The sequence below is a fragment of the Musca autumnalis genome, unplaced genomic scaffold, assembly GCF_047663935.1.
Source record: "Musca autumnalis isolate F117 unplaced genomic scaffold, ASM4766393v1 scaffold_4, whole genome shotgun sequence".
Lineage (NCBI taxonomy): Eukaryota > Metazoa > Arthropoda > Insecta > Diptera > Muscidae > Musca > Musca autumnalis.
In genome coordinates, this window is record NW_027411977.1 from 251,510,334 (window position 1) to 251,536,711 (window position 26,378).

The window sequence follows — 26,378 nt, forward strand, 5'->3', positions numbered from 1 at the left end:
TACAAATTTTTCGGTAAAATAAAAAGTATTTTTTACATTTTTATAAAATAAAAGCAGTTGTTTATTATTATTTTCATTTCTGTGAACTACTTTCGCATAATTTCAAGAAAATCATTGGCATTTCCGCCATTTTCATCTCCAAATTCATTCCATATTGCAAAAAATGATAAATTTTCCTCCAGAACTCGATTTTGTGTTGAAGTTTTCCAAATGTTTAATTTCCTCACAAATAATATTTGTTGTTTTCAAAAATGTGACAGCCACCTCTGGCTGTGGCCTGCGTATGTCCAGACACACAACACATACCGTCATACTGCTTTTTTTCCAGCCACCTTTGGCCGTGGCATGAATATGTCCGTCCGTCCATCCACATCAACCACAAAATATGCCAGCATACCTCCTTTCAATAGCATTTCACTCTTTCCACTTATTGGCTGTGATTTGATGTCACTCCAGGCACAACAATAATATTTTTAAATTATTCGCTTTCAATGTTTATTAATTTATTCTAGCAATTGCCTTTGCCGGCAAAAGGAAAAAGTAAATAAACATAAAGTCAGCTGTCCATATATTAGTGTTGTAAGGTTCGTCAATTACATGTGAAATCGTTATACAACACTATATCATCCCAGGGCTCTTCAAACTGTATCCAACAAATAGTTGAACGATCAGATTGAAGAAAATAAAACATGTATGATTTGTTGAACATGGAATTTTTTTTATTAAATAATAATAAATATTAAAAATGTGTGATTATCTTTTCTACGAATTAACCAATAATCCGGTTAACATGAAATTATTTCATTTATCCGAATGAATTTCCATTTGGTTTTTTTATCATATTTCGATTAGCGCCATCTAGTTTACTTACTCCGGTACTAGTCCCATTTAATCACAAGTTTCAGCATATGTTCTTAAATGTTCCATGAAAAATCATCTCTGAAACTTTATCTCCATGTGCCAACTGACCTTGCTAGATGTCACTTTAAAGATTATTCAACGAGTTTACCTAAACCAGTGACAACAAAGTTTCAAGTGGTGTGATGAAAAAAAAGTTAACCTCAACATAAAATTTTTATTTAAAAAAATAACGTAACACAGTTAAAGTATGTATGGAAAAGTGGAAATAGTTAATTACTAATTTCATTATTCTGTTTTATAGAAGATAATTAACATCTCACACATACATACATCAACAAATTTCATAGATTTTATACTCAATCTAAATTTTCGACCTTCAAAATTGTATTTTTTTGCTCGGGTAAGCATTAAATTGCAACTATTTCATTTTCTATCTGTTTTATAATAAATAAAACAAATAATCTTGTCATTTGTACAGGATATTGTGGAAAATAATCCTTTAAAGTTGATCAAAGGATTAACCCTCAGGCAATATCGCTGTATAAATGTGCACAGGGATATACATGCGAGATATAGAGGGAGACACTTTAGCCCGAGCATAAAGTGGTCAAAAACATAACCTCACCACACTCAGAAAACAACCCTACCAAAATTCCATCATATGGTCGTAAATAAAGAGTTGGAAATCATCATAGTGAGTACACAAACCAAGTAAGATAAGAATATCAAACTTGAGGAGCTTAAAATTTAAATAAAAACGCTGTTAAAATACACATAAAGTGATAAGAGTGGCACAATAATTCCATATTGGTTGCATAACTCATTTTCTTGCCACCAAATTCTATTATTCTTCTTTTTATAACCACGGTATCTGTTTTTACACGCAGTTATACCCATACAATTTGATAGTCATTGCATAACCTACAAAATAATCATAATTAATACTAAAGCCTAAATTAAGGCGGTTACATTTATCTAACCATAAAAAGAATAATAATAAAGGTTGCTGCAAAAGATATTAAAATTAAAAATGCAAAAATTTTAAAAAAATTATAAAAACGATATGTAAATATGCACATATTCATACACGTGTCATAATACACTAGTAAATACATTACCTAACCTGAAAAAAATTTGTCAAAAACCAAAACAAAATGAAATTATATATCTCAAATAGTATTTTTTATTTTAAATAAATATAGCCATAAAAAAATTTAAAATTAATAGAACGGTCTCCTGTAAAAAAAATATGAATATAGAAAATTAACATAATTAAGGAAATTGTGAAAATATGTAAAAATTGTGTATACATAAAAACTAAGATAAATTAAACTAAAATCTATAAAAGCATGCAAATTGAAATATAAGACTAGATTTAAATATAAGAAATAAATAAATATATATGTTAAAATATTGTTTAAAAATAATGTATAATACAAGGATAAATTCAAAAATGATTAAAATTTGAACTAATAATTATAAAGTTTAAAAATGGCTTAAAATTCATTTAATATGGGCTGAATGAATATCTAGGGTAGTGGTTATTCGATTTTGGGATGTTTCTTAACATTTTTTTTGGCAAGAGAAACATCATGGCAGACTGAAATATGTCTAATAGGGGTGGGAAAATGCCAAAGAGGTAACACATCAATACCTCAAGGAAATTGGAGTTCATTTAAGTATTTATTTTGAGGTTAACGGCTACAGGATGTATAAGTACACATCCGTTTCCTTTTTTTTTATTTTATAATTTCAAATCCGAATGACAGTTATAAAGTAACCCCAAATGAATGATGGTACAAAAATATCTTTAAGTGTGCAGTCAAGTGGAAGACGAACTCCCCCATCCGGCGAGCTAAGCCGCAGCCTAACAACCAGTACCACCTCCACTTAACTGGACTGTCACATTTATGGCGCCCAACTACAGAGCATTTTTAAATTTTTGATTTTTCTCCCATAGCCCAAACTTGTTAGTGGATTGTATTTTCCGTATCAGTATCCCGGAAGGCACGTGTAGAGCCATGCCATGTAGTACAGGTACAAAGATACAATCAGCTATACAAGTCGCCAATCCAGAGAAATGATTGATGTCTCCAGAAGGGAAACATATTCTATAGGCTAAATAGCTAGGTAAATATTTGTTCCTATTTTGAAAACAGAAGTCATTGATCTAGAAAGGACCTATACAAATAAAATTTTTAGTCCCTAATTGTGTACTTATACTTACCATCAAAACCCTAATAAGCCTTTTCCATTAAAACAATTAAAAATTCAAACCAAAATAAATGCTTTATTTTATATGTTTATTTAAAAAATAAACATAATTTAAAATTTTTCAAAACAATTTAATTTTTTCATTTATTTATATTTCTAATTAAAATTAGAAATCAATAATATTCTGAAAATACCAAATAAATTGACTTTCCAGAATTCCAATTAAAAATTTATACATAAAAATCACTACCTGATCATTTTTATTCAGCCTAAATATTAGAAAATTGAACAAACAACAAAACAAAGAAAAAAAAAAATAAAAAAATTTAAAAATTTATATACAAAGTAAAAGTATTTAAATTATAAAAAAAAAATCAAAAATTATAGTTAATTTACAAAACCACATTTAAAAAAAATATATTGCCAAAATATAATTAAATTATTAATAAAATATATGTTGTTTAAACATTAAAAAAATTAAAAGATATTAAAATTTAATAATATATAAATGTGCCTTTTGTAAATATAAACAAAAATACAATAAAGAAATCAATAAGTATACAAAAAAATACTCTAAAAAATCAATTAAATATTACATAGAAACAAAAAAATCATTACATATTTAAAAAAATAAATATATGTGATTTTATATAATATTTAAATAATACAAATATCCAAAACAAAACCAAAATTATATAAACAATATTAAAAATATATATGCAAAGATTAAAACAACCATATTGTTGTTAATAATAAACATATCAAATACTTTAATACAGTAAGAAAACAATAACTTTATAGTTAAAAATAAAAATATATTTATATAATTTGATTGAATATATTTAAATATATATAAATTTGGTTTTGTAAAAGTAAATTTAACAAATATTTAAAATAATAATTAAACAAACAAAATACTGCCAAAATATATAAAAATATTACACATACACATATTTACAATTAAGTTAACAAAAAAATATAGAAAAATATCAAAATTATATATACAAAAAAATATAAAAGTAATATTCCAAAAAAATTACTACCTGAAAAAATAACAAAAAAAAAATAGAAAAAAATATTAGTAAAAAAATTAAGAAATATTTAAAAATAATAATTATTATAATATTATATAAAAATATCTAAGTTTCCAAAACAATTTCTATATACAAATATTTAACGTCTATTTTTAAAAATACCAATACATCTCGATTAAGTTTAAGCAATAATTTTTCCATTTTCACGTTTTTGATCTCAATATCTGTTTGCATCACCAACAATATCGTTCTTTGATCTTTCTGAATTAGTCTTACAATGCCCAATAAAAACGCAGTTCCTACCAGAACTTCTAATAGACTTGCAAATAAAAACAATTCGACAACCAATGGTATTAATGCTGCCAGCACCTCCTACGCTGCAATGTTTAATACTGGTATTGTTCTAAATTCTGGTGCCAGCACATCTCAAGCTGCAGGATATAATTCTTTACCAACCACTACTTCTACTTCCAACCCTATCGGTAATAACAACATGAACATTTCTCAGATTTCAACACAAGAGGCAAATACAACCATTGTAGGAACTGGTATTCAACCACTTATGTCTGTGAATCCTTTTCCGACAACAGGTCAACAAACATTATCACCTGACGGAAGCTCGTCTATTACAAGACCACCATATAGTAGTCTAACAGGTCACAATGAATCAAACAATTCAGATTCACATCCGGCAATTCCAGCCTGTAATAACAATATTAACATAGATGCACCAATTAATACTAATGATGGTCCAAGTCTCAGAGAGTATATTAGTGCTTCAGTACGAATAGCTCAGTCTGAAACATTGCAAACTATGGAGGATCGTCTAGCTTCAAGGGTATCTCAGACAGTGAGAGATACAATTGATTCTCTAAGAAATATGTCACTCAATATCACACAAGAGCCAATTAGGACAGATACAGTACCGCCCAATACACAACAAAACAATATAAACTCCCAACAACAACGACAACGTGGTACGAATTATCCGCCACAAGTCACTAGAGACTCATATCCACACAATATGAATCAGAACTTTTCTTTTGGTTATAAACCAATAACACCCCTACAGCTCCAAAAGTGGGGATTAAAATTCGATGGTTCGTCGAAATCAGTTAGTGTTGAAGAGTTTGTATTTAGGGCAGAATCATTAAGGTTAGACTATAATTGTCCTTTAGACGTTTTTGTGAAAGGATTTCACCATCTTCTAGCAGGCAGAGCTTCTGAATGGCTTTGGTTATTCAGACAGCAAAATCCTATCTGCGAATGGCAACATCTGAAATACCATTTTATAAAAAAATTTCGTAATTTCGAAAGCGATTTCGAAATCCAACGCAAGATAATAGATCGTCGACAGCTTCCATCGGAAACTGCCGACATCTATATATCAGAAATTGTCCGTCTGAAAAACCAAATGAGGATACCGATCCCAGAATTTGAGATCGTGAAAATCATAAAAGACAATCTCAAGGATGGTTTAGTTCAATTGATCTATGCTAAATACATTGATACAATTGATGACCTCCTTGAAGAATGCAAACGAGCTGAGGTTACAATATCTAAGCGGTTATCATTCAGACAACAACATCAGAACTATAGAAGGGTTCATGAACTTGAACTAGAACAGGACGAATCTTTCCAACCAATATTTGATGTTGAAGCTATGCATAAAAATCAAACAGTACCAACCAAGATATTAACTTGTTGGAACTGTAAACAATCAGGCCACACATTTATGGACTGCGATTTGGACCAACGAAACATATTCTGCTACAGGTGTGGGTTCGATGGGGTCACTTCGCCAAAATGTCCAAGATGTATGGGAAACCAAGGGAAGAACATGGGCAAGACTGGTACCCCATGTTCTCAACAGAATGCAAGCCAGTAATAAGCATAGAACCAGAATCACATACCAGTTCAAAATATACTCAACAGAAACCAACTATACTGCCAACCAAAAATGAAAATTTGTCGAAACAAACACCAAAATTAAAAATTATTGTTCCTTACGAACAAAGGTTAGAAATATATAACCAAAAAAGGGCAGAAATTTTTCAATATTTTGTACCGGCGATAACTAAAAAGATAGTAAAGGCTAGACAATCATATACAAATAGAAAAAAAGAACGAAAAGAAATAGCATCTGCATGTTTAGAGGTAGCTAACGACATCAGACCATACATGGATGTAAAATTAAACGGAATTGCATTCACGGGTCTTATGGACAGTGGTGCATCAGTTAGTTGCTTAGGCAAAAATTGCATAGAAAATGCCAAATTAATCAATGCACATATCCATAATTTTAAATCCACTATCAAAACAGCAGACGGTAAACAACAGGAAATCATAGGCAAAATAAAAGTTAGCATCCAATGTGGAAATAAAACCAAAGAGTTAACTTTGTATTTAGTGCCCAATTTAAAACAATGCCTCATATTGGGATATGATTTTTGGCAAATGCTAAATATCAAAATATCTTTCGATCCCGATATAAATGAATTGTCTGATGACGTCATCAACAATATTGAGGACAAAAATATACATAACCTGACATACGAACAAAACATCAAACTAGAAAACGCGAAGCTCTCATTTCGTTGTTACACCAAACACGGACTGGGAAAAACTCATCTCGAAAAACATACAATTGATGTTGGAAATGCTATCCCAAAGAAGATGAGATATTTTCCAGTCAGTCCAGCAGTTCAGAAATTAATGTACGATGAACTGGATCGTATGTTGGACTTAGACGTGATAGAAGTAGCAACAAACGCAGAGTGGAATAATCGGGTGACACTAGTCATTAAGCCAAACAAAAACCGCTTATGTCTTGACGCAAGGGAGCTAAACAAAGTGAATAGAAAAGACGCTTACCCTTTGCCGAATATAGACGGGTTATTGGCCAGGCTAGGTGACACACATTACATAACCGCAATCGATCTTAAGGACGCATTCTGGCAGATTCCTCTGGAGGAATCGAGCCGTCCTTTGACAGCATTCACGGTCCAGGGTAGACCCCACTACCAATTCAAGGTCATGCCTTTTGGACTGTGCAATGCTGCTCAAAGGATGTGCCGCCTGATGGACAAAGTTATTCCTCCAGAGTTGAAGGACCGAATATTTGTGTACTTAGACGATTTGCTGGTGGTTTCACAAAGTTTTGATGATCATGTAGCAATGTTACAGGTAGTAGGAAATAGACTCACTAGCGCAGGTTTGACCATTAATATGGAAAAATCCAAATTTTGCTACAAGGAGTTAAAATATCTAGGGTATCTTGTGGGAGCAGGTAAACTCAAACCTGATCCTGGGAAGATAGAAGCAATCGTCAATATAAAACCACCTAGATGTCAGAAAGATGTGAGAAAATTCTTAGGAACAGTAGGATGGTATCGCAGATTCATCCATGAATTTTCCACTCTGACTGCTCCTTTGACTGACACATTGAAAAAGTGCCCAAAATTTGTCTTAACGCCTGAAGCCTTAGAATCATTTGAAAAATTGAAAGTTTGCTTAACCTCCAGTCCAATATTGTCGAGTCCTGACTTTGCTAGGCCATTCTTCGTACAGTGTGACGCGTCTAACGTCGGAGTTGGGGCTGTTCTTTTTCAGAAAGATGATGATAATGGAGAACATCCAATTGAATATTTTTCCAAGAAACTGAACAGTGCCCAACGCAATTATTCTACGACGGAAAAAGAATGCCTAGCGGTCATACTCGCAATAGAGCGATTTAGACAGTATATTGAGCTCATGGAATTTACGGTCATTACAGACCATTCCAGTTTACAATGGCTCATGCGACAGAAAGATTTAAACGGAAGACTTGCGAGATGGAGTTTAAAACTCCAAGGATATAAGTTTAGCATAGAGCACCGTAAAGGTACTAAAAACGTCGTACCTGATATGCTTTCGCGTATGGACATGGACGAAATAACCCTAGATAATGCTTCAATTATTAATTTCAACTCTGATGAGTTTAAAAACAACAAATATTTAACGCTTATTGACACCATAGAACAAAATAAAGACCGTTTCAGAAAATCTATGTAGATTTTCTAGGCCCTTACCCAAGAACTAAATCAGGAAAAGCTTACATATTTATTGTATTGGACCATAAAACCAAATTTGTGCTACTAAAAGCAATGACAAAAGCCACTGTAACTCAAGTTACAAAATTCTTGGTAGAAGAAGTTTTCTATAAATTCGGCGTACCAGAATTCATCCATTCTGATAATGGAAGACAATTTACGTCCGAAATGTTTACAGATACTTTGAAATTGTTTGGTATTAAACATATTAGAACAGCAATACACGCACCACAAGCAAACGCTAGTGAGCGTGTGAACCAGACAATTCTCAGTAGTATACGAAGCTACATAAACTCTGATCAATCTAAATGGGATGAGAAGTTACCCAAAATCGAGTGTGCCTTGCGATCGACGTTACACGCCTCAACAGGTACATCTCCATATTTTGCCTTAACAGGCTATAATATGATTACACACGCAGACGCGTATGCAATCCTAAGAAAACTAGATGCACTGGAAGATGGTAGTGTGGAGATTCTACCTGCATCAGATAATATGCAAATTCTGCACAAGAACATAAATAAGAAATTACATGAGGCTTACGAACGTAATACTCGTTCATACAATAGAAGAAGCCGAATTGTATCATATAAACCTGGACAGGAAGTCTATAGAAAAAATTTTGTGCAGAGTAACTTTGCCAAAGGAATTAATGCAAAATTCTGCAAACCCTGGCTTAAATGCAGGATAAGAAAAGCTATCGGGAATTGCTACTACGAAGTCGAAAACTTAAAAGGCCAACTAATCGGTACAATTCACGCACAACATCTCAAACAATGATATTAGTAAGAATACCTATATCTAAGATTAGTTCAATTCAGTATATTCTCACCACACACCCAAAACAGCTGCTGTTGTTAATGGATTAATCCACAATACAAAAATGTATAAATTTACACATCGATGTCATCATTTGTTTATATGGTAAAAATTCGGCCACTAATTTAACAGCATCTGAAAAACAACAAGAAAAAGGGTTATTTAAAATAATAAACAAGTTTTAACCTGAAAAAAAAAGAAAAAACAAGGATTAGTAAAAACATTATATTGTGGTATGTGTTAAATTCACTTATCTGACAAAACTCGTCCGTTGTACATTCATCGCATTTGTACACACAATGTTGCCCATACACACAGGTAGAGAAATTGGCATTCAAATGAATAGTCACGATCCCACAACATTTGTAAAAATGTAAAAAAACAATCTGCACAACAAAAAGGTGCACACACACTCTTTGAATATTCCTACAAGGAAACAAATATCATACATTAAAATAGGAAAAATTACCATAATGGTTTTAAAAACACTCACTCAAATTTTTCCATTTAAAGTCAAAATGTTGTTTATCCTTGAACAATACACATATAGCTTTGTATACATTTCCCAAATCGTTAAAACAGTTGTATGTGCGATTTGCTTAACATCCTAGTACCTCGCCAAAAAGGTAGATATTTGTCATTCTTATTGCCTGATAAGACGGTACATCTAAATACCTGCAAAGAAAAACAATAAGGGATCAATATTGAACAACGCACACACAAATAATTTCTTCTTGCTACTGCAGAAATGGTGGACAAATATGTACTTACCTTTGATATTACCCACACACAAAACTAAAAACAGGTAGCAGAAACGCCAACAAGAACAACTGGCAAGAATTATTTATGTCACATCAAAATATTTATAAACTGCCAAGCGTTCCTAAAATATATCTGAAAAGAAAAAAGTATTTCGTTACAAAACGACCATAAAAAAATAGAAAAATGGAAATATACCTTCTGATAAAATGTTATAGTTGCCCATTTCTATTGTAATTTATTTGTTACTGGATATTGGATATATACATGTGCCCACATGTCAATTGGACTGCCACAATAGCGAAACGGAATATCCTCTTTGTTAAAAAAATGTTATACATAAACCATGCATGTTTCCGGCACCTTTTTTTCAAAAATGTCAGCTTGTTGTATCATGACATCGGTGTTATCCAAATCATCATGTGTACATTAATCATAAACAATCATATTTACTGTTGCCCATAAGCACAACAATGCACACTATACCATACAGCAACATACCTGTAAAAAAACCAAAAACGATAAGAATTTGTTTTATAAAAAAGGTAGAATGGAAGAATACTTTCCAATTATATCAATCCAAATATGCAACTTGCTTGCATACACAATAGCACAATGCATAGTACGTTGTTAGATATTTTGATGCTTGAAAGATTCTTTCATATACCTGAAATCAAAATGTAAACAAACATTAGACCATTATAAAGATGCACAGCTAACATAATATTACCTGCCAACATAAACATTATTCCCAATACTTTTTGTTTCACAGGTTTCACAAAAAAGCATTGGCTTTGTGACAGCCACCTCTGGCTGTGGCCTGCGTATGTCCAGACACACAACACATACCGTCATACTGCTTTTTTTCCAGCCACCTTTGGCCGTGGCATGAATATGTCCGTCCGTCCATCCACATCAACCACAAAATATGCCAGCATACCTCCTTTCAATAGCATTTCACTCTTTCCACTTATTGGCTGTGATTTGATGTCACTCCAGGCACAACAATAATATTTTTAAATTATTCGCTTTCAATGTTTATTAATTTATTCTAGCAATTGCCTTTGCCGGCAAAAGGAAAAAGTAAATAAACATAAAGTCAGCTGTCCATATATTAGTGTTGTAAGGTTCGTCAATTACATGTGAAATCGTTATACAACACTATATCATCCCAGGGCTCTTCAAACTGTATCCAACAAATAGTTGAACGATCAGATTGAAGAAAATAAAACATGTATGATTTGTTGAACATGGAATTTTTTTTATTAAATAATAATAAATATTAAAAATGTGTGATTATCTTTTCTACGAATTAACCAATAATCCGGTTAACATGAAATTATTTCATTTATCCGAATGAATTTCCATTTGGTTTTTTTTATCATATTTCGATTAGCGCCATCTAGTTTACTTACTCCGGTACTAGTCCCATTTAATCACAAGTTTCAGCATATGTTCTTAAATGTTCCATGAAAAATCATCTCTGAAACTTTATCTCCATGTGCCAACTGACCTTGCTAGATGTCACTTTAAAGATTATTCAACGAGTTTACCTAAACCAGTGACAACAAAGTTTCAAGTGGTGTGATGAAAAAAAAGTTAACCTCAACATAAAATTTTTATTTAAAAAAATAACGTAACACAGTTAAAGTATGTATGGAAAAGTGGAAATAGTTAATTACTAATTTCATTATTCTGTTTTATAGAAGATAATTAACATCTCACACATACATACATCAACAAATTTCATAGATTTTATACTCAATCTAAATTTTCGACCTTCAAAATTGTATTTTTTTGCTCGGGTAAGCATTAAATTGCAACTATTTCATTTTCTATCTGTTTTATAATAAATAAAACAAATAATCTTGTCATTTGTACAGGATATTGTGGAAAATAATCCTTTAAAGTTGATCAAAGGATTAACCCTCAGGCAATATCGCTGTATAAATGTGCACAGGGATATACATGCGAGATATAGAGGGAGACACTTTAGCCCGAGCATAAAGTGGTCAAAAACATAACCTCACCACACTCAGAAAACAACCCTACCAAAATTCCATCATATGGTCGTAAATAAAGAGTTGGAAATCATCATAGTGAGTACACAAACCAAGTAAGATAAGAATATCAAACTTGAGGAGCTTAAAATTTAAATAAAAACGCTGTTAAAATACACATAAAGTGATAAGAGTGGCACAATAATTCCATATTGGTTGCATAACTCATTTTCTTGCCACCAAATTCTATTATTCTTCTTTTTATAACCACGGTATCTGTTTTTACACGCAGTTATACCCATACAATTTGATAGTCATTGCATAACCTACAAAATAATCATAATTAATACTAAAGCCTAAATTAAGGCGGTTACATTTATCTAACCATAAAAAGAATAATAATAAAGGTTGCTGCAAAAGATATTAAAATTAAAAATGCAAAAATTTTAAAAAAATTATAAAAACGATATGTAAATATGCACATATTCATACACGTGTCATAATACACTAGTAAATACATTACCTAACCTGAAAAAAATTTGTCAAAAACCAAAACAAAATGAAATTATATATCTCAAATAGTATTTTTTATTTTAAATAAATATAGCCATAAAAAAATTTAAAATTAATAGAACGGTCTCCTGTAAAAAAAATATGAATATAGAAAATTAACATAATTAAGGAAATTGTGAAAATATGTAAAAATTGTGTATACATAAAAACTAAGATAAATTAAACTAAAATCTATAAAAGCATGCAAATTGAAATATAAGACTAGATTTAAATATAAGAAATAAATAAATATATATGTTAAAATATTGTTTAAAAATAATGTATAATACAAGGATAAATTCAAAAATGATTAAAATTTGAACTAATAATTATAAAGTTTAAAAATGGCTTAAAATTCATTTAATATGGGCTGAATGAATATCTAGGGTAGTGGTTATTCGATTTTGGGATGTTTCTTAACATTTTTTTTGGCAAGAGAAACATCATGGCAGACTGAAATATGTCTAATAGGGGTGGGAAAATGCCAAAGAGGTAACACATCAATACCTCAAGGAAATTGGAGTTCATTTAAGTATTTATTTTGAGGTTAACGGCTACAGGATGTATAAGTACACATCCGTTTCCTTTTTTTTTATTTTATAATTTCAAATCCGAATGACAGTTATAAAGTAACCCCAAATGAATGATGGTACAAAAATATCTTTAAGTGTGCAGTCAAGTGGAAGACGAACTCCCCCATCCGGCGAGCTAAGCCGCAGCCTAACAACCAGTACCACCTCCACTTAACCGGACTGTCACAAAAATTATTTGTTGGTTACTTGGAAAATAAACAAAATTCATCGGATTGAAAGGGGTTCATTTACAAAATCAAAACTATTTTGATTTCAATCCTGCCAAAACTACTCCCAAATACATTGACAAAAACTTCAAAATTTACTAATACTATTACAAATGCTGTCGTGCATGCCCATAGTGTATGCCCGGCATAAAAGTCGTAAACGATTTTCATATAAATTTTGTGTACGGGAACGCAAAATGTGTAAAAGTGGTAAAAATTGTAAAAACTTTTTATGTCCAATTTACATTAGCAACTTTTTCGTCATTTAGAGCTGTTTCGTCATTTATTTGCTAAAACAGGCAACATTTTGCGTCATTTACCATACAAAAATAAATGACGATAGCTTCGTCATTTATTCTAAAAACGAAAACACCTTCCCAGCAAAATTTTATGGAAGTGGTTCCATGAGATGCCATGATTTCACTGGATCTTTTGCATTGGTTCAAATGAAGTCGTGAAAGATCCGATCTTTTCATTAGCATTTAAACCCATGCAAAGGAAGTCGTGAAAGATCCGATCTTTTCATCAGCATTTGAATCATTTTTACAGATCACTACAAAAAAAAAATAGTCGATTTGTACATCCCTACATGTAGCGACATCAAAACAAAAGAGTATACATTTCCAAAAATTTTGTTATAAAATTACAAGTTAAATGTAGGTTCACGAACAGAAATTCTTAAAGGAGTGCTGTTGGAGTCCATGTCGAAATCTGAACTGGTGATGAGAAGATAATAGAAAAGCTTTTGTAAGATGAAACAAAATCAGTGGCTGAGAGTGGACGAAGTAAACTCTGTTGCGGTGCAGCGGCGGTGTTTAGACTGCCATAGCTGGGACAGCCGGAAGTCAAGTTTCTCACTTAAATTTACAACCTGTCGCTTGCCAAACACATCGTTCCCGAAGTCTGGAAAATAGGCCAGCTACTGAAGCCCGAAAAGGATGCCAGCAAAGTTGAATCTTACAGGCCGATTTTGTCGCCCGTAGCAAGGACCCTTGTGTCTTTAGTTCTTCCACCATCAGAAATAACTTTCCAGTTGCCGATCAATAGCATAGGTTCCATAAGCAGCACAACAACTGCGCTGAAGGCCATCTGCATATTAGCCGAAGACTCACTCAGAGCAAGGTGTGCGATAGAACAGTGATAGTGACACTTGATTTAGCAAAGCCCTTTGATATTGTCAAGCACCCTCGTTGTTTGATGTCATCGAGCAGACTACGCACTGTGCAAGTTTGAAACGTTGGATAATAAATTTTAAGTGTGGATGACAGTAGTACGTAGAATTTAGGATCAAGAAGTCCAAGACCCGTAGAGTGAAGAAAACCTCTTCTGAATTCCAAACGCTGCAGACGGCATTGAGAACGTAACGTATGCGAATGATTGTACTATCTTGGCGTCAGGTGCCTTCCCTGACGACATTTGTGAAAGACTGCGCTCCTTTTTGTCTGATCTTACCATTTTTTCCACGCGAGGAATATGCAAGTACCAGCCAATAAATCTACGGCTTCTCATTTCACTACCTGGGCGGCCGAGTTGGGAACAATAGAGTTGAATGTCATGGTTGATGATAGCAGAATTCAGACCACAGGCCCAGGCAGCCAGGGGGTCTTCATAATCTAGAAAGAGAAGTCTAACGTTACAAGAGAGAACCTCGATCAACAAGCCTTTCAACCAGGTTTAAGTAGCATTCACACGAATGCAGTCGCAGATGCAGTTAACAGTTATCGTGTGAATGCGGTCCTTGGAGAACATCCACCATCTATCGTAGCTGAGAAGCGCCAGCTGTCAGGACAAACCAGAGTAGTTTTGGGTCAATACGCTCGGGATGGTGCAGCCGTCAAAATTCCTATAGGGCAAGTACTGATGACACCGTGGAAAACATGCCCCCACGACACACTGCTCCTTTTCAATTGCCCTACCAATCCTGCTAAGAATCTTAAGTTTGCAGCTTTGTGGTTACAAACCATATAAATAGCGAAATAGCCACATTCTTACGACTGATAGACCAAGAGTCAGATTAAGCAGAAAAATGAGAATACAAACACTACTGTTACAACAACGAGAACAAACTGTAAATATAGATGTAAACTTTATGATGATAAATAAATTATAGTTATTTCATTAACTCCATTGAATTAATAAAATAAAAAAAAATAAAATCATTTTTCAATACAGCATTTTCCGAACAAGACGTGAAAATTACATGCCAAAGGGTTGGTGAAAATGACATGCCAAAGAATAGTGAAAATGTTATTCTTGGGAATTGGTTAAGATGGCAAGCCAAAGGATTGGTATAGATGCCATTCCAAAGAATTGTTGAAGATGCCATTCCATCGAGTTAGTAAAGATGACATGCTTAGGATCTGAAAATGAATTGCATCTTTTGGGGGTCACGCTCTTGTAAAAAGAATGAGTGAAGATGCTGAAAAAATGACATTCCATTTCACTTGCACCCATTCTTGAATAGCATCTTTGGCATCGAACATTTTGCTGGGTTATACCCTAGACAGACGACAGAGTTAATTTGCATTAAAAATGTCCTAATTTGAATTAATTTTTCACGCTGACAGACGATAGTATCTGCATTTATGAAACAGCTGTTTGTGTTGTTTGTTTGCACCCAGCAGACCATTTCATAAAGCTTTACAAAAGTTCGCCAAAATATGCAAAACAAATACACTTTCTACTTTTGATGAAGCAAAAATAAATTTAATTTATTCGCGATATTTTTAAGTCTTTTTAATGTTATAAAAATATAGCAAAACTTTAAAAAACAATTGAGGAAGATATAATTTTCGATAGAATTGGTATGGTGGGTAATGAAATTTTTTGTGAAAATAAAAATTTGAAAAAGAGATTTGTTAGAAGGCTTGAAAAACGATTAGCTGCTATTCTACTAGCGAAAGACCACTACTTATTTTGAAGAAACGCCAAAATTGCTGATTTGCTTTCCATTTTTATTTTCTTAAACATGGAAATTTGACAAAAGACAATTGATTTTCAACAGCATTGCCATATTGAAATTGCTAAATTCAGTTTAAATTTCCTTTGATTTTGTGCATTAAGAATGTGGATAATGCACGAATTAAATTGAATTAAGGCAGTTAATGCAAATTAACGCTGCCGCCTGTCTAGGGTATTACTATTATACGCAACCCTGCTTTTTCGTCATAAACTACCAAAAAATGCAACTGTTTTATGATGTCTTTGTTTGTTTGTGTGTGTTGTAGAAAAACAAAAATACTCAAACCATGACAAAAGTGAAAATAAATGGTTAAACAACTTGCAAAAATTATGTTTTTTGTTTTTGGAATTAATTTAAGTTATTTGATACACATTTGTGTTGAAATTCCTATTTTTCTGAATAAATATGCGTGTGTTTGTGTTATTGTATATGTTTGTATGTGCGATTGTGTGCGTAAGCAAATGACGCAAAAAAACAGATGTAAATGCACTTCATTTGATTCTAGGATTTCGTAAAACGAAATCATTTAATGTGCATATGTAAATTAGACTTTAGTTTTGGAACAGAGCTATAATAATGTTTGGTTTACATTCGGCGTCGTTTCGTGATTTCGAAGGCGTTTCGTGATTTCGCGCGGAATCAAGCAAAATTTATCATGATTTCGCATACTAAAATGAAATCATCTCATTTCGTGATTTCAGCGAAATCAACATCGAAATCACAGTACACATGATATACAACCCTGTTTTTGCCTAAAAAAGTACCAAAAGGTAGATGTTCAATTGCTGCAACAAAAAATTTTAGTATAAAAATTTGTAAACAATGTGATGCCAAGTTTATACTTGCGCTCCAAAATCCACTGGATTTCACGAAATCCTGAAATACACCCCGGTGTTTACACTTATTTTTTGTTGATTTCGAACATATCACAATAATCAAGGTAGATGCATATGCGCAGCTGATCGAACATGAATTTTCAAAACAAGTTGTTGTAAATTGAATTAGTCATCAAAATATACGACAATATAGAACTTTGCAACTTTATTTCGAAAATTATCGTACAATTATCTATATATCGTATAAATTGTGTATAGTATTAACAAATGAAAAAATACAAAATAATTTTATCGTTGAGACATAATAATAATAAATTTTGATAGATAAAATTTATGTTCAGAACTTGCAAAATATTAATATTTGCAGCAGTTTTCCCGTTTAGTGCTAAAAATGTGTTCCCGTACTCCGAAATCTAGCAAGATTTGCACTTCTCTTTGAACAAAAATAGCGCCGAATAAAACCCTATTCTCCTGTTTTTGGCAATACAATTTTGGCCTAGTATAAACTAGCTGCATGTTAATTGGTATCTAGATACGATAGCTGATACGTTGATTTTGACATTTCTGCTGCAGTTTTTGCAATATCCGTCATTTTTTCGATCCCGTATTTTTTAAGAAATTTGTATGGGGAAGCAATTTTTTACAATTCGCTCTTTTTTTAACATTACCATTAAGAAGTACGGGAACAGAATGAAAAATAGCATTGTAACAAAGTAATTTAATATTTCTTTCACATTGTTTACAAATTTTGATACAAAATTTTTTTTGTTGCAGCAATTGACCATCTACCTTGTTTATTGTGATACGTGAAAAGTGTTGCAACTTTTGGTACTTTTTTATGCAAAACCAGGGTTGTATATCATGTGTACTGTGATTTCGATGTTGATTTCGCTGAAATCACGAAATAAGATGATTTCATTTTTGTATGCGAAATCATGATAAATTTTGCATGATTCCGCGCGAAATCACGAAACGCCTTCGAAATCACGAAAAGATGCCGAATGTAAACCAAACATGAAGAAAATATTAAATTTGTTACAATGCTATTTTTCATTGTGTTCCCGTACTTTTTTAATGGTAATGTTAGAAAAAAGAGCAAATTGTCAAAAATTGCTTCCCTATACAAATTTCTTAAAAAATACGGGAACGGAAAAATGACGGAAATTGCAAAAATTCCAGCATAAATGTCAAAATCAACGTATCATATTAGATGCCAAGATCTATTTAATAGGTCACGTAAGTAGCACAACAACAACTCATTTTTGGCGGAAAATTCTTCAATATGTCAAAATGTTTGTTTACGTTTTCATACAATTTTTCACAATAACAAAAAATTTGACAGATTAAAACCAATCAGCTGGACGTTTTACGCCACCTTATTATTTCATCATGATTATGGGCACTTTACACGATATGTTTTTTACATATAAGTTGTCACTTCTCCCATACAAAATGTATATGCAAAGTGACAGCTCATATGCAAAAAACATATCGTGTAAAGTACCCATTAGATGCAACATGATTGCTGCTAGTTTCTACTAGGCCAAAATTGTATGGCAGAAAACAGGAGAAGAGGGTGTTATTCGGCGCTATTTTTGTTTAAAGAGAAGTGCATGTCTTGCTAGATTTGGGAGTACGTGAACGCATTTTTAGCACTAAACGGGAAAACTGCTGCAAGTAGTAATATTTTGCAAGTTCTGAGCACAAGTTTTATCTATCAAAATTTATTATTATTACACAATTAATACGATATACAGATATATATATATATATATATATATATATATATATAATTTTACTATAATTTTTCAAATAAAGTTGTAAAGTTCTACATTGTCGTATATTTTTGATGATTAATTCAATTCATCAAAATTTGTTTTGAAAATTCATGTTCGATCAGCTGCGCATATGCATCTACCTTGATCATTGTGAAATCAACAAAAAATAAGTATAAACACCGGGGTGTATTTTAGGATTTCGTGAAATCCAGTGGATTTTGGAGCGTAATGTTTGGTTTACATTCGGCGTCTTTTCGTGATTTCGAAGGCGTTTCGTGATTTCGCGCGGAATCATGCAAAATTTATCATGATTTCGCATACAAAAATGAAATCATCTCATTTCGTGATTTCAGCGAAAACAACATCGAAATCACAGTACACATGATATACAACCTTGCTTTTGCCTAAAAAAGTACCAAAAGTTGCAACACTTTTCACGTATCACAATAAACAAGGTAGATGTGCGAATTGCTCAAACAACAAATTTTAGTATCAAAATTTGTAAACAACGTGAAAAAATATTAAATAACTTTGTTACAATGCTATTTTTTATTGTGTTCCCGTACATTTTTAATGGTAATTTTAGAAAATAGATCTAATTGTAAAAAATTTCTCCCCCATACAAATTTCCTAAAAAATACGGAAACGGAAAAATGTCGGAAATTGCAAAAACTCCAGCAGAAATGTCAAAATCAACGTATCAGCTATAATATTAGATACCAATGAACATATGAACATGCTTGCTGCTAGTTTCTAATAGGTTAAAATTGTATGGCAGAAAACTGGAGAAGAGGGTGTTATTCGGTGCTATTTTTGTTTAAAGAGAAGTGCAAGTCTTGCTAGATTTCGGAGTACGGGAACGCATTTTTAGCACTAAACGGGAAAACAACTGCATGTACTAATATTTTGTAGGTTCTGAGCACAACTTTTATCTATCAAAATTTATTATTATCATGTCTCAACGATAAAATCATTATTTATTTTTTTTATTTTTTGGTACTATACACAATTAATAGATAATTTTACGATAATTTGCGAAATAAAGTTGTAAAGTTCTATATTGTCGTATATTTTTGATGTTTAATTCAATTTACAACAACTTGTTTTGAAAATTCATGTTCGATCAGCTGCGCATATGCATCTACCTTGATCATTGTGATATGTTTGAAATCAACAAAAAATAAGTGTAAACACCGGGGTGTATTTCAGGATTTCGTGAAATCCAGTGGATTTTGGAGCGCAAGTGTAAACTTTGCATAAGACTATGTTTACATTTACGAAATCCACTCGATTTCATCTGTCAATTCCTTTGTGTATACGTCAAATGAAAACTCATCTGAAATCGATTGGATTTCATATGACGTTTGAGCAACGGAATTGACAGTTGAAATCGAGTGGATTTCGTAAATGTAAACATAGTATAAGTGTAAACTTGGCATGAAGCCAGTTTGCTTATAACTTCAAAATTACTAATAACAAAAGCTACAAGTTTTGTTTATTTGGAATATTGTCAACGTTTGTTTTGTTTACATTTCATTTTAAATATATGTATATTTTTTATTAACACGCTCAATTGAAATAATCATTTTAGATAAACATATGTATAGTCCGTCCGTCTGTCTATGGATATCGCTCTAGTGTCCAAGCGGGTTGAAGTTGTGGATAAAATGTTGCTCAAATGTATTGTATGCCCTTGTATATAAGTCCACGCATCAATTTTAGGAATATTGAAAGCCGATAGCCGTAGTCGCTAGTGCTTTTAGCTATAAGTTTATTATAATTTTTAATTGTAATAAATATTTAAATAAATAAATAAATAAATAAAGGAATATTGAAGGTGGTATTAACGTTTTTAAAGGTTAAAAAAGTATTTAGTTCAAAAATCTTCATGGTGGAGCTTATTAAACGTTCGGCCCGGAGGAATTTAAAGCTATTTTACTTACTTATTTATGGTGAGGGTGACGTAGGGGAGTAAGATAAGAAAGATATCAATTGGACGCTGATCTCTTCCATGTGCCGTACTTTCATCCATAAGATCTATAAACACTTGGTTTGGCCGTTGGACTAGTAACAACAAACATTGTTCCACAACATCCCATACGGGACAAGGGAGACTTCTCTCATATCAATGAGTGCACCCCGATTCATATTTAGCTAGTAACCCAACCCTATAAAAACATCGTACTATGAAAAAACAAACCCCATCTAATGTTGATGACTCCCGCATACGTTTTAAGGACCATGATAAGCGAATCTGTACCAGAGTTTCCAGACTCTTCATAGACAATGTGCACTTTATGTACTGGCAGATATGTCTGTAAAGAACAATGCCGATATTACTGCATACAAGAAATACAATGGATAGGTAAAAGCGTCACAACATCTGCCAAAGGAGACGCACTGTGTTATATGCAATGAGATAAAGCATGAGTTCGGTTGCGGATATGTAACTGGTCGGAGGTTAAAACATCTGGTATCCAGCTTCACTGCCTCCAGACCAAAAAATAAGAAATCAAATTGATAACGTTGTGGTTGGACATCGGTAAATTGCAATCGCAACAGATAGCCACAGCTGAACTGGCACAATTGCTTAAAGGCATTCTTCTATAATGTTGAAGTCTCGTTTGTTCTCGATTAATGTTTTGTCTTCTGTTTTTATTTACATACATATATTTTGAGTTTATTATTTTATTTTCAACCATTTTATTTTGTCATTTGTCAAAACAGTTTTGACACAATAGGAGGACCTCAGGAAAAAATTGTAATCCTATGTTTGCTGTGTCCTACCTTGTAATGTTTGTACCATGGAGTGCTATTAAAGTTTTTAACAATATAAATTGTGTTATTTGCGTGATTTATATTTTGTGGTCATATGAAATTGTATGCTAGTGTGAACGCAAAAACTAAAAGTGGTATGGTGACAAACATAAAGGATGTCGAATGGATAAAAGAAGTGGCAGCTCATATGACATTGATAGATAGTGTAAACACCCCTTAAGATGTAATTGCGTTTTATTGGTCAACATCGATAGGTTAATCACTCGAATTGAATGTCAACTCTTTTCAACACGAAAAGAAGAAGTCTCAAATAAATTGAACCAGCTGTCGGAAACATTTTTCCCAGGTAGATCTCATCCTGATTACAAAAAATATTTTTTGGTGGAAGTCCATACTTCCCGAGGTATAGGCCTTACAAATTCCCAGTTATTTGAAACTGAGAAATGTTGATTCGGCAAGTCGTTTTGTTCTGATAACAAAAGTGTGAAGGTCTTAAAAGTCGAGCTACATATTTAGATAAAAATGTATAACTCAAAAGAAAATTCAGTTCTCGTCCCGAAATTTGCACCTGAGAAGTTGTAAATCCCGAACGAAGGTATTTGAGTTGGAGAGAACTAATAGAATACACTGGATGAAAAGATCCATCCGTGGTTCTCATTTTTTATTTTAAAAATAACCGAGTAATATAGGGAGTTATTGCGAACTTTAAAGGTACATACACGTCTCGGGAAGTATTAACTTCCCTCCAAAGAACTTCATATTTTTGTTTTATTTCTCTTTACAAATAACCAAGTAATACAGGGAGGTATTGCGGACTTTAAGGTCCATGTCTCGGGAAGTATGGACTTCCCCCGAAGAACTTTTTATTTTTGTAATCGGGAAGATCTATATAATATAATAATTGTTCCACAAACATCCCAGATGGGACAAAAGAGTCTTCTTTCACTTCTCGGGAAGATCTACCTGTGGTAAAAATTTCAGCTGATAAAAAAAGAACAAATTTGCTTCCCTATTTTATTATTATAGAATTACACAATGTCCAAAGTATCCCCACAAGCAGAGACAGTAAACTTTCCTTTACCATCAATTCTTAAAGATGAATCGCGAGTACAGGCCTTGTTTGCTCCGTTTAGGGAGCGAAGTGTCAATCCAGAGAACTATGACTCGAAAATGCAATTTTGGAAAGACGTTATAATGGATTTATGTATTCACAAGGGAAAAGCTACATTTTCCAAAAATGAACTGTTGCAAACATTTTCACTAGGAAGAAGAATTCCCTCTTGTCTAGATACAGTTCTTGAGGATATGCAGAAAACATCTCTGATACGCCCTCGTGTAGAATACGAATATGATCCTTCGAACGGCTGGACCGGATGGGCTGTACTCAGATTTTGGAAAAACCCCTTAAATAAAATAAAAAACGTTGTGCTGCCGTCAACTCCAATTCAACAAGAGTTTGTCCATCTAACTGTTATAAAAGTATGTACATATATGTATATATATGTACATATATGTATATATATGTACATATATGTATATATATGTACATATATGTATATATATATATATATATATATATATATATATATATATATATATATTTGTAAATTTTTCACCCGTGCTATATATAATGAAACATTTTGTTACCAGATGATGTTGCATGATTTGCAAACGATTTTTGAGAAATCTCCATACTCAGGATCGATCTGCTGCTACGAAGAACTGAAAAATGACATATCCAATAACATAAATATAACAGACGACTGTCTGGCCTTGTGTCTACGAACATTGTCCTGTCAGCAGAAAATAGGTTTAAATTACCGTCAAAGTACAGATGGGAATAATAATCAGATAATACACTTGGTTAAAATACCATGTATGTTATATAGATATACTGCAGAACACGCAGTAGTAATAAAAAAATTGTGTGTATTTCGTAGCTACATCGGATGCAAGCATAATCATAAACGAGTCGGATATAGCTTTGCACAATCTCCAGACTACAAAACAATCTTTGTTAAAGCAACTTGACAGTTTGGAGTTACAGGTGTCTGAGAATGAGGAAAAGGCTCGTCAATATATCAAGGAAAACAAGCGATTATTAGCCAAAACCTATCTTCGGAAAAAACATCTCCTAGAAAAGAGTCATGGTAAGTATGTACATTTGCATTTGAAAATGAAAGCAATTTATTGGGAGATAATTGAATAAATGCACTCTACAGTTAGGGTGACAATAAAAGAATTGCAAAAAATTACCTAATCAATGATTTCTTCGAGAAATACCAAAGTAGTGTTCCTCAATAACTTGTCCCACTTTGGACATTCATTGGAGCTTTATTGAGCTGAGGAAGATCTTTTCCGAGTTTTTTTTTCTTAAAATGGACGCAAAAATTTTATAAGGGTTGATATCAGGATTATGGTCGCAAGGTATTTATTAGTTTAGTGTTGTTATATTACATCAGCCATTTACACAAATAAGATAATTATGCCATGATCTGGCCTTTGGAATGGTGGTAGTTGAACTTGTTTGAGCTTTCTGGATCCGTTTTACTGACTTTCAGAATAATGACTATTAAATATTTCCTAATTATGTCAGTAGGCTTGGCATTATTATGTCCGATAAAGAATATACTACCCAAAAATCCGGTATTTCCGCTTTTCCAGAACGGGTTTAATTTCCATATTTGATGGGTTTAATTGGATTTGGCGCACTTTTTGAGATTTATTATGACACCAAAGGATAATATAATTAATTTAGTAAAAATAAAGTCATTCCAATACTATTGAGAGAGGAAATAGAGCGCTGCTGTAGGTCGTTTTAAAATACTGCACTGAGATATGTGGTGTGATTAATGTGGGTCCCTGCCTTTCAGCCTAACCCCACGGTGTCCTCACAACACTGGACTGGTTATAGGCGACCAATCAGCCCCCCTTGCACCGTAGTGAGGTACCAAATGCGTTCAGGTGTTTGGCCCTGTTCACCACCTTGGTTTGGCGCGGAGCACCATCTAAAACTCCTGTCTTTTTATGGCGCAGACAGCCGGTAGAGAATGCTAACCCATTCGAGTTCTACGAACTCTTCCCGCGATTTTGGGCAACCACAGCCACCACGTTGCTCCCCGAAGGGCCGCACCAACTACCGGCCCCAGTCCGAGACTGCATTCCCGAAGGAAAGTGCTACACGGACCAGGGGGCTTGCCGGCACCCGTGGTCCCAGAATTAAGTCTCTGGTACGATCTCGTGCCCATGAAGGCCCGGACTGCACTGAGAAGAGTTCAGAATCGAACTGTTTTGCATTGGTCCATTATCCGACAATACATATGGGTTCAAACTGTGGCCGATTCGTCAATGTTTATTGTTAATATGATCTCATGCGTTTTTACCTATCTGAAGACCCTTCATGACTAAAAATTGTTCCAAAAATTATTAGTTTGATAGTACTGCTTTTCCCGTTGCAATACATTTATTGTCACCTCAAAGTGGTAGGTAATTCTTATTTTAGTCCGTATTTGTTGTACACACCTGATCAAAATAATAAATACACCTTGTACATTCTTATTGAAAGTTCAAAAATTGGTTGTATTTATTTAAAGAAATTGAGAATATGTTTTTTTTTTTCTTATACCTCGATGTCATACAAGTATAGCAATCAACAACCAACGTAAGTTTCATTTGAAATTAAGTTTAGGTTAGGTTTCCACTAAGAGCAGTAAATTTGATGCTCATAATAATATATACACTTCAGTTATAATCGAAAATAATGAACTTTTATTAATTTAGCATGTAAAATATTGTTGAAAATAATACAATGGACTATTAGCTGGTATTATCGAATCTTACCCCTACCACTTTCCTAACAAAATTTGGAGTACAGGACCTTAATCCTTGACTTATCCAAAGAGACGTTCCGTAGCTTACTTTCATCGTTCATAAGTCAAGAAATAAGGTCCTGTACTCCAAATTTTGTTAGGAAAGTGGTAGGGGTAATAATCGATAATACCAGCTAATAGTCCATTGTATTATTTTCAACAATATTTCACATAAAAACATAACTTAGTCTAATTAATTTCAAATGAAACTTACGTTGGTTGTTGATTGCTATACTTGTATCGAGGTATAAAGAAAATCATCTTCTCAATTTCTTTGAATAAGTATAACCCTTTCTATGAACTTTCCAGAAAAATATACAAGTGTATCTATTAGTTTGAGCAGGTGCGTAAATTGCAAATATTTTTTTTATATTTTGAGGACCAATAGCAAGAGATTTGCACAAAAAACCGTATAGTTTTTACATCATTTGTTGCCATAAACGAAGAATTATTATGCTATTTTTTACAATTTTTGTCTTGGCAATATATTTGTTGTCTAACTGTATCTACAATTGCAGCGAAGCGCAGTGATGCTTTACATAATATCGAATCCATTATTTCCAACTTGGACGATGCTAAGCACAACGGAGTAATTTTGGATGCATATAAATATGGCACCAAAGCTTTGCAGGACATCCTTAAAACGTCCAATCTTACATATGATAATGTTGAGGAAGTTGTTTCAGATTTACGTGAAACTTTGGATATGAACAATGATCTACAGGAAACTATTGCCAAGCCAAACACATCAGAATTGTTATCAAAGGACGAGGAGGATGAACTGGAACGAGAATTAAAGGAGCTATTTGGAGATCAATGCGGTAAATCCCCTTCTACAAACGATTCTCAGGTAACTACACCACAGAGAATAGAAATAAGCGATGCAGAGCTGATAGCAATGTTGGACGGTCTGGAAGTGGAACAAAATACACCTGTTAAAAACTTTAGTATCAATGAGTCTAATATTTGAAAAATAAAAAAGTGTTATCTTAATATTTTTAACACACCACATAAAAAAATAAGAAA

The 26,378-nt window shown here is 32.9% G+C and overlaps 1 protein-coding gene and 1 long non-coding RNA gene across 16 annotated transcripts; one reads left to right on the top strand and one right to left on the bottom strand.

The window, feature by feature from the left end:
• Nucleotides 1–3,990: 3,990 nt before the first annotated feature.
• On the bottom strand, nucleotides 3,991–10,835 carry LOC141400639 (uncharacterized). 2 transcript variants are annotated; one of them, XR_012412162.1, is made up of 7 exons: nucleotides 10,509–10,835; nucleotides 9,977–10,445; nucleotides 9,791–9,913; nucleotides 9,513–9,694; nucleotides 9,270–9,445; nucleotides 9,040–9,205; nucleotides 3,991–4,118 (listed from the first exon to the last, which is right to left on the bottom strand). It is a non-coding gene; the product is annotated as an uncharacterized lncRNA (long non-coding RNA). The 2 variants fall into 2 exon arrangements; XR_012412161.1 differs by having other exon boundaries at nucleotides 9,040–9,445.
• Nucleotides 10,836–21,701: 10,866 nt separating this feature from the next.
• LOC141401806 (charged multivesicular body protein 7) lies at nucleotides 21,702–26,378 on the top strand. 14 transcript variants are annotated; one of them, XM_073982311.1, is made up of 6 exons: nucleotides 21,702–21,829; nucleotides 22,285–22,451; nucleotides 22,510–22,962; nucleotides 23,134–23,359; nucleotides 23,424–23,633; nucleotides 25,871–26,378. In XM_073982311.1, exons 3-6 carry the CDS (start codon nucleotides 22,519–22,521, stop codon nucleotides 26,320–26,322), a joined length of 1,332 nt encoding a protein of 443 aa, XP_073838412.1. In that variant the 5' UTR covers nucleotides 21,702–21,829; nucleotides 22,285–22,451; nucleotides 22,510–22,518; the 3' UTR covers nucleotides 26,323–26,378. The 14 variants fall into 14 exon arrangements, with proteins under 14 accessions (XP_073838412.1, XP_073838420.1, XP_073838415.1 ...); XM_073982314.1 differs by having other exon boundaries at nucleotides 21,771–21,886; XM_073982315.1 differs by having other exon boundaries at nucleotides 21,771–21,886; nucleotides 22,306–22,451.

Excerpts from the sequence above, each read along its gene's own strand:
- LOC141401806 (XM_073982311.1), top strand. The coding sequence starts at position 22,519 with ATGTCCAAAGTATCCCCACAAGCAGAGACAGTAAACTTTCCTTTACCA. Across the intron at positions 22,963-23,133 it reads TCCATCTAACTGTTATAAAA|ATGATGTTGCATGATTTGCA; the intron begins GTATGTACATAT and ends TTTTGTTACCAG. Across the intron at positions 23,360-23,423 it reads ACACTTGGTTAAAATACCAT|CTACATCGGATGCAAGCATA; the intron begins GTATGTTATATA and ends TGTATTTCGTAG.